The sequence below is a fragment of the Pteronotus mesoamericanus genome, unplaced genomic scaffold (genome assembly GCF_021234165.1).
Source record: "Pteronotus mesoamericanus isolate MK-2021 breed Mesoamerican mustached bat unplaced genomic scaffold, CSHL_Meso_final contig_25, whole genome shotgun sequence".
NCBI lineage: Eukaryota > Metazoa > Chordata > Mammalia > Chiroptera > Mormoopidae > Pteronotus > Pteronotus mesoamericanus.
Genome location: NW_026555105.1, coordinates 16,522,670 through 16,536,152, shown reverse-complemented (window position 1 = coordinate 16,536,152; position 13,483 = coordinate 16,522,670). Strand labels below are relative to the sequence as shown.

The 13,483-nt window shown below is 48.5% G+C and overlaps 1 protein-coding gene across 1 annotated transcript in view; it reads right to left on the bottom strand.

The window, feature by feature from the left end:
• Positions 1–13,483, bottom strand: part of MTCL2 (microtubule crosslinking factor 2) — a 66,362-nt gene that overhangs the window by 30,939 nt on the left and 21,940 nt on the right. Inside the window, exon 3 of the mRNA XM_054573788.1 lies at positions 10,140–10,298. Coding sequence (XP_054429763.1) covers positions 10,140–10,298 — 159 coding nt within the window. The remainder of the gene's footprint in view (positions 1–10,139; positions 10,299–13,483) is intronic.

The following is a 13,483-nucleotide window of genomic DNA, read 5'->3' as shown; positions in this document are numbered from 1 at the left end:
GCACAGTTTGGTGTAGAGAACACAGCAGGGACCGCGACAGACAGGGTACTTGGGGAGGATGCTGTGGTGCTCCACCCGGATCCTCCGTTCAGGACTAGGGCACTCATCTTCCCCCTCCCCCAAGACAGCAAAGCTGAGTCCTCCTTCCGGCAGCCCACAACCAAGCACTGGTCCACACTCCCCTGCCTCAACTTGGGACAACTCCCCATGAGACTGGCTGGGCCACTGGTGCGAAGGCTCCACACCCCAGTCGCACTCCAGCTTCTCCCTCTGCCTCACTTCCTGATGGTATTATTTCCCAGGGGACTCTTCCACCAGTCTCTGCATGCAAAGCTCCATCTCAGAGGAAATCCTGTCCTCAGAATGTCCATGGAACCGGCATCCTGGTCAGACTTCAATTCAGAATGAATGAATATGGGATGGGAGTAACAAATCATAATTCCACAGGAGTCTTGGGAATGGTGATGGACTGATCCCAATTTAAATTGGTAAAAGTCTGCAGATTAAAGCAAAATAAGACTATGACAATAGTCATGACTCAAAAATCCAGAAGTGATAGGGGAAGAAACATCAATATGTTTGATCAGGTAAGCAAAATCTACACGAGAAAAAAAATACACCTTAAGAAAAGTAAAAATATAAGTGGCATGCTCTGGCCGAGTAACTCAGTTGGTTAGAGCATCGTCCTGATATGCCAAGGTTGCAGGTTTGATCCCAGGTCAGCACACATACAGGAATCAGCCAACGAATGCATAAATAAGTGGAGCAACAAATCAATGTTTCTCTCCCTCCCCCTTCCTCTCTCTCTCTCTCTCTCAAACAAATAAATAAATAATAAATAAAATTTTTTTAAAATTTAAGAAATATATCAATGGGAAACTGGGAAAAGTATTTGCAATTTATAAATTGACAAAGGATTAGTATCCTAAATACGTAAACAGCTTCACAAAGTAGAGAATAGAAAAGCCAACAAACATATAGAAAAATGTGGTAGTGATATGGAAAAGAGTTCTCAGGAAAAGAAAGGTAACTGGACGCTGTTCAATAGAGAAATGAAAATTAAAACTACACTGAGAGCCTTGGCTGATGTGGCTCAGTGGATTGAATGCCGGCCTGTGAATCAAAGGGTCACCAGTTCAAAGTCAGGGCACATGCCTGGGTTGTGGGCCAGGTCCCCAGTGCGGGGCGTGTGAGAGGCAACCACACACTGATGTTTCTCTTCCTTCTTTCTCCCTCCCTTCCCCTCTACCTAAAAATAAATAAATAAAATCCTTTAAAAAAAACCAAACACCAAAAAACTACATTGAGAGCTGGGGGATGGGGGTATAAGGGAACTAAATGGTAATGGAAAAAAAAATACAATAAAGATTAAAAAGAAAACAACACCAAGATATTATTTCTCACCTATCAAATTGGCAAAAATCCAAATATCTTAAACATATTTTACTGAAGCTATGGAGAAACAGGAACCCTCATGTATCTCTGGCAAGAATACAAAATGGCAGGGCCTATGGAGGGGAATTCGAGGAGAAAAGGTTAAGAGGTTACAATAGTCATTACTGACGTTTCTCAATGTTTACAAGTCATTCAGTTAGATGCATGATTCCCCTGAACACTTCTTCCCATTCAGGGGTGATTCACGTAGGTGGCTTCTGTCTTTTCAGGTTGGGCAGGGTTTTGGGTTTTGGTTTTTTTTTTTTTAAGATTTCATTTATTTTTGTTGGGGGGAGGGAAGGAGAGAGGGAGAAAAACATCAATGTGAGAAACATGGATCAGTTGCCTCTCATATGCACCCTAAGCAGGGAGCGAAACCACAGCCCAGGCGTGTGCCCAGACCAGGAATCGAACTGGTAAACTTTCCTCTTGTGCATCGATACCCACAATGGTCAGGGCTGCGTAGATATTTTTTGAGAATGATCTGGTGTGGTTTGAATACATGCCCTTCCTACCTCCCCCTCTTACACCCCATCCCTGAAGAGGAGAACCAGTGATGTAATCCAAGCCCCCCTCTCACTGAAGGTGCAAGCAAGGTCCCACAGCAAATCCAAGGCTGATCAGTATTTTAAAATAGCTTCCCAAGTGATTCTACTGTGCAGCCCAGGTAGAAACCACGGAGCCAGGAAGAAAGCTGAACACCAGACGGGCTCTTAAGAATATCTTAAAGTCCAATCAAATCCTAAAGAGACCTTTTGAAATGCAAATAAGGCAGGACGGCAGAGGCTGATATTTCAGACGCTGGATGCCAAGACTTGTTTTGTGGGATGAGAGTCACAAAGTAAGTCCCCCCACAAAGAGCCCTCCCCACAACTGGGGCCCAGGAAGGGAGTGGAGTGCTCCGAGGGAGACCCCCATGTGGAGTGGCTGAGGTGAGGGCTCTGGGCTGAAGCTCTGAGCTTGCTTAGCAACCAGCTACGTGGAAGGGGCGGTGCCTTCAGCAGGAAGCTGAACTCTGGGAACCCCAGAGCACTGAATTTGTGATCTTGGGTGAACCCCTTCCTCTCCCAGAAACTCCATTTTATCACCTATAAAACCAAGCCACGGACTGGGTGACCACAGCCTCTTTAAGCACTGCAGACTCCCTGGAGGAAGGAAGTAGGCAGCAGGAAGGTGAGCTGGGGTCTCCAATGGCACCGAGAGGTCCCAGCCACCACACACATATAAGGGAATGACACAATATAAAGCCTACAGACACTGAAAAGGACAGAGGAAGAATAAGATTCACTGACATGGTAACGTATCTGAGACATCTTGTAAGGGAAAGGAAGAACCTGCAAAACAAAATCTAGCACCCAAGAGTCCACCAACTGAAGAACAAACAAAATGTGGCATATCCACACAGAGGAATATCGTTCAACCACAGAAAGGAATGAAGTACTGACACAGACTGCAACACGCATATGCCTTGAGAATATCATGCTAAGTCAAAGGAGCCGGCCAAAGAAGGCTACACAGTGTATGATTCCATTTACACGAGACGTCCGGAACAGGCAAATCCACAAAGGCAGAAAGTAGATAGATGAGTGGCTGCCAGCAGGGAACAGGGAGAGACTATGATGGGTTTGGGGTTTCTTTTCGGGGCGATGCAAATGTTCTGGAATTAGAGAGTGGTGATAGTTGTACAACTCTAAATACTCTTAAAACCACTGAACTGTATACTTCTAAAAAGGCCAGCTTTATAGTATGTAAATTATATCTCAATAAAGCTGTTATTAAAAAACAAAGCTTGTTATCACTTTTATAAAAATAAATTGTGTGTGTGGGCGCACGCGTGGGGGGAAACAGTCTGAAAATACACACCAGGCTGTTAACAATGAGGACATAGGAAACTTGCATTTTGCACTTTTGTTCCCCTACATTTTGGGCGAGAGGAAGGCAGAACATAGTTCTCCTGTGTTGTTTTTTAATTACACAATATTTTCAAAAATAAATTAATAAATAAAAATACATTCCCACTGTGAATCTGTGCCACGCTGACGAAGCAGAAGCCCCCGTGCACCCGACCCATTCCCCGACCCAGCCTGAGCGTGGCCACAGCAGCTGGGTGGCGGGAGCTCCTTCCTGACCTTTGGCTCTGTGTTTAAAATACTGAAATAGACGGTGTGCTCTTTTAGACTTTCCTTCCTATGTTTACTTGACTCTGTGATCTTTGATTTTTATAATAAGCACTTTAGGCAGAAGAAAAACCCCCAAACATCCAGCATTTTAGAAAACAGTCTGTGTTCATGCTATATTTTTGTATGTTGCAGAAACTGTGCTTGTAATACAACCCCATCCTTATTTTTAAAAATACACAGAGAAAGAAATACAGTGTATGAGCGTAGACAAAGGCCCAAAAGGATACAAACTATGAAAAATAAATTAAAAAAAAATAAAAGGATACAAACCAAACTGCGCACCATGGGTTAGGCTGAGGCGGGGCAGTACTGAGGGAGGAGGTGAGGGGAGGCTTTCTTCTTTTCTTTTATGTATGGCTGTCATTATTTCTATTTTTTCCTGGATAACACATTCGAACTCCAGAAAGTGCAGAAAAGAAGGCAGGGAACCCCTTACCAGTTCTCTCGCCTGAGGCAACCCATGCAGCCAGGTCTGAGCATCCACCCTCGGGTGTGCCCGCATGCCTATGTGCTTTTGTAATGCTAATTTTGCATCACTGAACTTCTATTACCTTAAAAAATGCACATATACAGACACCATTTCAATGTATGTGTGCGTATAAACAGAAAAACTATCCTGGAAATACATATAGCTCTCCCCCAAACAGTTATCTGGTAATGACTCAGAGTTAAGTCCCTCTGAATATTGGATTACAGGAGAATTTTTTTCTCCTTACGGTTTATGTGCATGTATTTCTAGTCTTTCTCTACTAAGTATGTTTTACCTGTTGGGTGGAGGGGGAAAGTTCATAGTAAAATGTTTTTAAAGTATACTTTCCCCAAGGAGAGTCACTGAACACCTTCCACCAGGCCGGCAGTGAGCTCTGCGGGGCTTGAACCTCACCAGAGAGGGAGGGCAGCGGGCAGGTAAGAAGGGCCGAAGCAGCAAACCTTTTCGGACCGGAGCAGTTCCAGCCTTTTCCGGTTGGAGCTGCCCCTTCCCCCTCCCACCTAAGCCACGTGGGCTCCCACACTGCTCGGTGGCCCTGGAGGGAAAACAAGGCCTTCCTCCCCTCAGCAGGGCAGCAGCTGGCCGTGCAGCCTGGGCGGCCGGGCTCCCCTCACGGAACCAGGGCCTGTCAGAGCCGCTCGGTGCAGCCCCCAGGGGCTCTGGCTCTGGGCCTTGGAAGGTGGGAACAGGGCAGGACAGTGCTCAAGCACCAACATGCCAGTCCCCACTGCCAGACCCAAGGGCACCCTCTGGCCTGGCGTGTGGCAGGGGCTTCCCCACCAGCAACTCACGAAGCCACCCTTGAGCAGCCAGGATGGTGCCCCTACACATTCTTGGTCTAGTCGCTCTTAGCATGAGCAGGAGCTATGTCCTCCCTTGTCCTTCAGGAGCCTAGTAGAGCACGTCTCTGCCCCTCCAGCCTGCACAGAGACGCGATCTGAGCATAGATCCCCTCTGGAGGGGCCCCCTGCCCACTAACACCTTCCATATTGCCAGAGAACAAAAACCAATCTTCAAGGAATAAAAATGAACCTTCTGCCAAAACAGCTGGGTAGATTTTCACCAAACTTGGAGGAGGTGTTTGGAAACGTCTCACTGAAAACACAGGCTGTGCTGTGAGTGCAAAATTTACTCTGGGGGCACTTAGGGGTGGTGCCTCTCAAAGGCTGAGGTGTTTTTCCTCAGGGCGGCTGAAGCGGACGGACAGAGAGGCCACGTGGCTCATGGCTGGAGGAGACCACAGCGGGCGGGGGCGGAGAGACAATGGTTTAGGCATGAGCCCCAAATCAAAGTCACTGGGACAGATGTTGTCAACTGCCCGTGTTGATTTGCAATGTAACCACTCCTTCCACGGGCAACCAACAGTCCGACATGGAGAGTTTCTTGTGAGAAGCAGCAGAAACATGTCGATTTAACTAAGGGAAAGGCTTCCCCAGAGCCACAGCCATCACAGTGGTCATGAGGGTAATGACAAGGACCGTCAACATTTACCAACCCCCTATTCTCTGGACACTGCTTGTCCCCATAAATTCCCACAAAGACCTCTGTGACATAGGGATTAATATTTCCATTTTATAAAGGAAGAAACAGTTACACAGTTTGCCCAGCATTACTCTCATTTGCAAATAAGCGGCAGAGTCAGAATTCCAACTCAGGCCCACGTGACTCCAACTTCGCCTTGACTGTGCACCACACAGACCATGGCTAGGCTGCATCCGGTGACGCCAGCAGAACCAAGATATGAACCCAGGTAATCTGACCCCATGGTCAGCACCCTTCCCACCCCATCAGAGTGGGAATCAGCACAAGAAGCCTGTACCAGATAGGAGGTACTCATGGAACCTCTGTGGAGGTTCTGAGAACACAGCAGGGTCCTAGGAAGGCCCCTGGATGGGGCAAGAAGGGCAGGGGCATCACCATAAAAGTCAGTGTAGATTTCAGGCTAGAGAGCCCTGAGTTCAAACCCCATCTTTGTTTTTCTCCGCAGTCCTATCTTGCCTACAGAAAGTCCACTTCTCGGTATATACCCAAGGGAACTCAAAACATATATTCATACAAAAACGTGTACACAAATGTTCATAGCAGCATTATTCACAACAGCCCAAAGTGGAAACAACCCAATGTCAATCAGCTGTTGAGTGGACAGATAAAGTGTGCTACATCCATACAGCAGGTCATAAAAAAGAATGGAATACTGATGCATACTTCAACATACATAAACCTTGAAAACATTATGCTAAGTGAAAGAAGTCAGTCACAAAAGCTCACATATTGCATGGTTCCATTTATGTGAAATTTCCAGAACTGGCCAATCCATAGAGACAGAAAGGCAATTAGTGGTTGCCATGGGCTAGAGGGAAGGGTGAATGAGGAGTGACTGCTAACAGATATAGGGGTTCTTTTGGGGACAATGGAAATGTTGCATTTTTAATGTGTTATGAATATATTAAAAAACACTGAATTGTACACTTTAAAATGGTGACTTTTGGTCCTGGCCAGGTAGCTCAATTGTTTAGAGCAATGTTCTGATTATGTCAAGGTTATGGGTTCGATCCCCAGTCAGGGAACAACCAAAGAATGCATAAATAAGAGGAACAACAAATTGATGTTTCTCTCTCTCTCTAAAATCAACCCAAAAATTAAAAATTGTAAAAATAAATAAAGTGACTTTTATGATATGTGGATTATATTACAATTTAAAAATTACCAAAAAGATGACTGACTATAAAACAGGGACAACACCACTATGTACGCTGGGAAGCTGCTGTCACCCAACATGAGGACATACATACAATGTTTGGTGTGGTGCCTGGTACAGAGCAAGCCCTCAGACACAGCAGCTATATTATAATCATGTCAACACTGACGTTGGCTCTCCGCCTAAAATACAAGAAGGGAGAGTGATACTGATGAGGGAGAGGCTGGTGTTATGATTCTTGAGCTGCAGCCCAGCTGGGCAACAGTGCCACCGCAGAGCAGGGCTGGGGCTGGCCACCCTCCCTTCTGCGTGTGAAGAGCAATCTCCATGGTAACCACATCAGCTCAGGCCAGGGGATCCTTTTCCCAGCCGGGTGACAGCATTGCCACAGCAACCTGACAGGATGGCAAAGGCAGATCTTGATGATGCTCTGGCAGAAGAATTGCTAAGGGACCCTCGTCTCCATAGAAACCATGTGAGAAGGAGAGGGAGGAGGGAGAGGACAATCAGCAAATAAACACGGGGCCATGCCTCTGTGCCCAGATCCTGGGACACCAAGGGGCACACCAAGGAGAGGGCTAGACCAGCTTTGCTGACATTTGCCTTCAGTCTCCTGAGCACCTACTGTGTGCTAGGCACCTCAAAGGTCCTGTACACGCTTGACTGCATTTAAAATTTCACAAATAATACTCATATGCATATTATTGTTAAAAAACAAGCAAACCTAACTACAGCACTAGCAGTGTAAAAGCAAAAGTCATTTTTCACCCTACTCCCACTCTAATTCTTCAGTTCAGTGGGTTCTCCTCCAGACTTCGTTATACATTTGCATATATACATGCTTTAAAACCAGTTTGTTTTGTATGGCTTTTCCTGCTTAACTATGTACCTTGGGGATCTTTCCATGTCAATACACACAGTTATAAAGTTTACCCTTGAATAACAAAAGGGTTCGGGGCACTGACTTGCCCCCATGCAATCGAAAATCCACATACAACTTTTGACTCCTGAAAAATCTTAACTACTAATAGCTTACTGTTGATCAGAAGCCTTACCAATAACATAAACCACTGATGAACACCTGTATTATATGTATTATATACTGTATTCTTACAACAAAGTAATCTAGAGAAAAGAAAATGGTATTAAGAAAAACATAAAAGAGAGAAAGTACATTCACAATATTTATTGAAAAAAATTCACGTATAAATAGACCTGCACGATTTAAACCTGTGTTGTTCAAAGATCAACTGTATTTGTCTACGTTATTTATTTTTATTGCAGTAAAGTATACGTAATAGAAGATTCACCATTTTAACTGTATTTTCTTTTTTGTCGTGCTCAAATATACCTAACAAAATTTACCATTTTTAGCTATTTCAAGTGCGCCAATCAGCGGCATTGAGTATATTCGCATTGTCACCAACGATCGCCACCGTTCACCTCCTGAACTTTTTCATCGTTCCAGATACAAACTCTGTAGCCATTAAACACTGACGCCCCATTCCCTTTCCCTCTAGTCTCTGGTAACCACCATTCTACTTTCTGTCTGCATGAATCTGACTACCCTAAGTATTTCATATAAATGGAATAATAGTATTTGTCCTTTTGTGTCTGGCTTATTTTACTTACCGTCATTTCTTTAAAGTTCATCCACGTTGTAGCCTACGTCAGAATTTACTTCCTGGGCAATAGTCCACTGTATGTACACACTATGTTTTTGTTTGCCCGTCAACAGACATTTGGGGTGCTTATACCTTTTAGCCACTGTGAATAATGCTGCTGTGAATGCGGAGGTACAAACATCTGCCTGTGTCCCAGCTTCCAAGTCTTGGCTATAGACCCAGGAGTGGAACTGCTGGCTTATTTGGTCATTCTATGCTTAACGTTTGCAGTAACTGCCACATTACCTTATTCTTTTCTTCTTCATCCTGTTCCGTGCTTACCCAATCTTATTCATAATCATAAACAACCTTGTGAACTGGGTACTATTATTATCCTGATGTCACAGAAGAAGAAACTGAGACTTAGAGAGGGGAAGTGGCTCCAGGGACATCTCTGCCAAGGACAGGCTGGGTGAGCTCAAGCAAGCTGCTGTCCCTCTCTGTGCCTCAGTTTCCTTTCTGTCACCGTAGGAACAGGCTGACCTCCAGGGCACTTTCTCAAATTGTCTCCCCTTCTCTCTACCAAGGGTGGCAGCAATGAGATATGAGAAGAAGATGGCCTGTGCTCTGGGCCAGGCCTGGGGCGGCAGGAGGCTGCCTGAGAGAGGGGGCCTCCCACCCAGCCCTGGAGACAGGCAGAGTTCCACAGCAGCCCTTAGCAGCAAATGCCCGGTCTCAACACTGAGAAGCCGCTGGCACATCACACCAACACGCTCGGGGGAAGGGCAACTGAAGGGCTTCTCTGGCTCGGGGCTGTGGCTGTCTCAGCCCTGGAACGCTGGCATGCCTGCCCTTGGGGAAGGTGAGGAGTGTGCCCCAGAACAATGTACGATCCTTCTGAGCAGCCAGACAGCTGAGGCCCAGCCACGCTTCTGAGGCCAGAAGCTACCCCAGGCTGCCTGGGACACAGACCCCTGGAATCTGGAGAATTCCAGCCCTTAGAGGTCACTGAGGCTAATGGTTTCCAATCAGCATTCTGCAGAGCCCACAGGGCCCTGTGTGACCTCGAGAACGTCCATCCCTCTCGGGGGCCGTTTTCTCATTCAGAAAACGAGTAAGATCATAACCTCATTAGGCCTTTATGAAAACTGTTGAGATAAAGTGTCCAGTATGGTGTTTAACAGCAGAAGGAAGAAAGGACATGCCAGGTGGAGGAACTGGCATGATCCAAGACAGAGAGGCTGGTGTCTAGGGGCCATATCAGGAAGTGTCTAGATACACTGGCCAGAGCCCCAGCCCGGCCCTGAGCGGCGGTGCCTGGCAGTCCCTGAGGCATGTACACAAAAATTATTTCAGCTTGTCCTCACAATGGCTGGGGCATTACTGTCCCATTCTATGTATGAGGAAACTAAGGCACAGAGGGCCGGCCCCATGCTGGGCACGGTGGCACATCTGCTCCATTAATCCCCCCGAAGGAGTGGTTCTGTGATGGATGACTTGTCTCCTGCATTCGTCTGCGGGCTCCTTGAAGACAGGAACAGAGTATCTTTCATACACTACTGGGTCCTTGGTGGCCAGCACAAAGTGGACACAGGAGGAGCTCAGAAAACGTGTGCTGGAGGAATGAGCGAATAAACAGCTCTGCCAGGGAGGCCTAACCGTGCAGAGTGGCTAGAGCTGCCACAAGTCCGCCGCCCCCAGCCCAGCCTGCCCAGGGTGGACAAGGCTCTCACCTCTCTGGGCCGCTCCAGCTCTGTCTGTAGCACCTGCTTGGCCAGCTCAGTCTCAATGAGCCGCTGCCGAAGCTCCTCGTTCTCCTCCTCCAGGCGCGCCCGCTTCTTCTCCACCACCTCGAGCTCCTTATGCAGCCGCACGGAGATGTCCTTAGAGACCTGAGCAAGGGTGGGTGAGGAGCAGGGCATGGGCAAGCTGAGGGGCCACCCCATCTGGGCCATGGAGCAACCCCTGAGCTGGCAGTTTCTCTCATCATCTCCACTTAGCAGATGAGGAAACCGGGGCACAGAGAGGTTAAGTAACTCACCAAGGGTCACACAGCGAGAAAGAAGTAGAACCAAAACCCAAACTCAGGCACCCCATGTTCCTTTTGTCTATGTCATAGTTCAGCCCCCAGAAAGCTATAAAGGCCCTTTCTGTTCTTAGGAATGCCTTCTGATTTACCTGTGGCCCCTTAGTACTTCCAAAAGCCTCTCCTGGCGCCCCTCTTGCCAATCCTCGCAACAGCCTGTAGCTGGGCCAGAAGCTCATTTTAAAGGGAAGAGAAAGTCAGAGCAAGATGGGCAGCCCCAGAGCCGTTTACACTCCATCTCTGCCAGACCAGCGTGTGATCCTGGGCAAATCATTTCCCCATTCTGTGCCTCAGTGGCCCGAACTACAAACTGGGTGCAACAACGATAGCACCACACTCACAGGCCTGCCAGGGGGACTGAGTCAGCTCTTTCACAAAAGGCCTGGCCCACTGCCCGTACAGTGAGCGCTGGGTGAGTGGTGGCTGCTGCTCTGAGCAACTGAAGCCCAGAAAGGGGCAGGAGTTGCTGCAGGTCACAATGTGCCCCTGAGGCCTGTTTCCAATCATCTGAGATACAGAACACGCCCCAAATCACAAAGCCTGGGCCAGTGTCCAAGTCATCTCTGCAGAAAGGAGTTAACAGAGCTGCAAATTCCAATCACGGTTCTGGGACTCTACAGCAACAGCACCCAATTTCCTTGAGGCACCCTCTGTTCTGTCTGTCCCCGGCTGGTGGAGGTGAAAGGCCAGGAAAGGAGGCCTCTGGGGATGAGGAGGGCCCTTCTGAACTGGAAAGTCACAACCAGCCCTCTGCAGAATGGGCACTACCATTGGTTAAATACCTACTATGTGCCAGTTTCATTCATCTTCATCCTAATTCTGTCCTCATTTTACTGATAAGGAGATTGAGGCTCAGAGTACAAGTGACTTGCTCAGAGTCACACAAAGCTATTGTAGGCTAAGCTGGGGGAGCCCCAGGCATTTGGTTGAGGGGCTAGCATGGCCAGGCCTCCGGGGTGGGGGTGGGGCATCTCTTTTCCAGCAGGAGTGGGGCAGACAGCCCAGATCCCCCATGCCTGCCAGTCTCAGAAATGACCATGGCACCTCCTCCCTGCCGGAAGGAAAGAGGGCCCTCCCTGGCTCTGCCCTCTGCCTGGGCCCAGGCCCAGCTCGGCACAGACCCCTTGGCAGCGTGCAAGGCAGGCCAGGAAAAACAACGGCCAGAAAGGAAACTCAGCACTGCCTCCCCCTCCCTCCACTGCCCACGGCCTCTCTCTGTCCCTGCAGATCTCAGACGGCCAGGAGCTGGCCTGTGAGGACCCTCCTACAGCCTCACTAGGCCACCAACCTTTCCTCGTCCACAGAGTCGGGAGAGCAATCCCTCAGTGTCAGAACCAGGGCTTTGGAGGCGGGAAAACTAAATTTCAGCCCGATTCCAGCAATTTTTGAGTGTGTGACTCAGGATAAGTCAGTTAACCACTCAAAGTCTCTGTCTGGTTATCAGTAAAAGGGGTTGATCACAAGGGCCGCTGTGAGGAATAAATGACAGACTGCTTGGGCTGGTGGCTGGAATCTCGTAGGTGCTCAGAAAGTACATCAACTTTGAATGCAGTGTCAAGATTACTGTTTCACCTCTGTACACTGATTATATCTGACTTGGCCCTATAGCCCAAAACCTCCCTTTTCACTTTGATGTCAGGGTTGTTTCTGGAAATGTTGAGCCCCAGGCTCCTGGTGATGGTCCCCAGCTTGGGGCTTTTAAGTCACCCAGTGAGCCCCACTTCATTCACCCATTCTGATCACCACTTCATTCATTCATTCATTCATTCATCCATCCCGCTTAGGCCCTGGGGGCAGGAGTGCTGGGACAAAGGTCAAGGCCCCAGACCACGGCCAGGGCTCCTTCACATCTGTGTCCCAGCAGTAGCTCAGGGTCTGGCCCACATTAAGTGCTTAATAAACGCTTACTGGAAGAACAAACAAATCCAAGGCTACAGCAAGCAAAAAGGGAGAAAGATGAAGGAGTGAACAACTAAAATATGAGAGCTGCACCTGAGTAGCTTGGCTGGAGATGCTCCCCCCAAGTGCCCACCCCACCCACTGTCCAGGGTGCTATGTCCCTGACTGGGATGAGGGAGCAACTGCTGGGGGCCAGGGCTCCTCTCCAACTATGCTCCTACCTGGACCAGCTCCTCTCCATCTGGTGGGTTGCTCTGTCCCCACCACGGCCTCAACCTGGGGAGGCAACTGGCTCCTCACCAAGAAGTCGTAATCCATGTGGATTCCTGGATCCTCTTGGGTTCCTGAGTAACTCTATAGATTCCGTCCCTTCTGTGAGTCCCCAGTTGCATTCTGCCCTATTCCCCACGGGATCCCCTTCCACATGTGCTCCCCACTTGAGGGGTGTTCTGCTGAAAAGCCCAACCCCAGGCAGCTCACAGAATTCCAATGTGGACAAAAGAGCCCTTAATCCCAGATCCCAGAGCCTTGTGCCCCCAGTGGCAGCCTAACGGGAACAAAGAGTACGCTGGCACCAAGGGCAAGAGGTCTGTGGCCTGGGCCTGTGCCCGCCCCGCTGTGAGCCTCAGTGGTCCTGGGCCACCTTGGCTCTCATGCGTGATTGTAAAATCAGCTGTCACTTCCCAAGCACCCATCATGTGCCTTCCATCCTCTCAGGAAAGGCGTTATTATTCTCACTCCCAACCTCAGAAAGGAAGAATCACTTGCCCAAGGTCTCACAGCTGAGAAGCTACAGAACCAAGATTTGAAATGAGATAGGGTCAACTCTAGCCTACCCTCAACCTGACCCTGCTGTTGGCCTGAAGCTGGATGACACAAATTAATAGCCACACTAACAGTATCAATAGTAAGCCCAACAGCGGCTCACACTGCCAGGTGCTCATCGGGCCCCACCTGCCTATCTCATCAAATCATCTACTGATCCTCCCAAACCCTCCCACAGTAGGGGGGCTGAGCTACTACTGGGGGCGAAGCAGCCACAGCTTCCGGAAACCAGGGCAAATCCCCAAAGCACAAACAAATGCCCTCAGT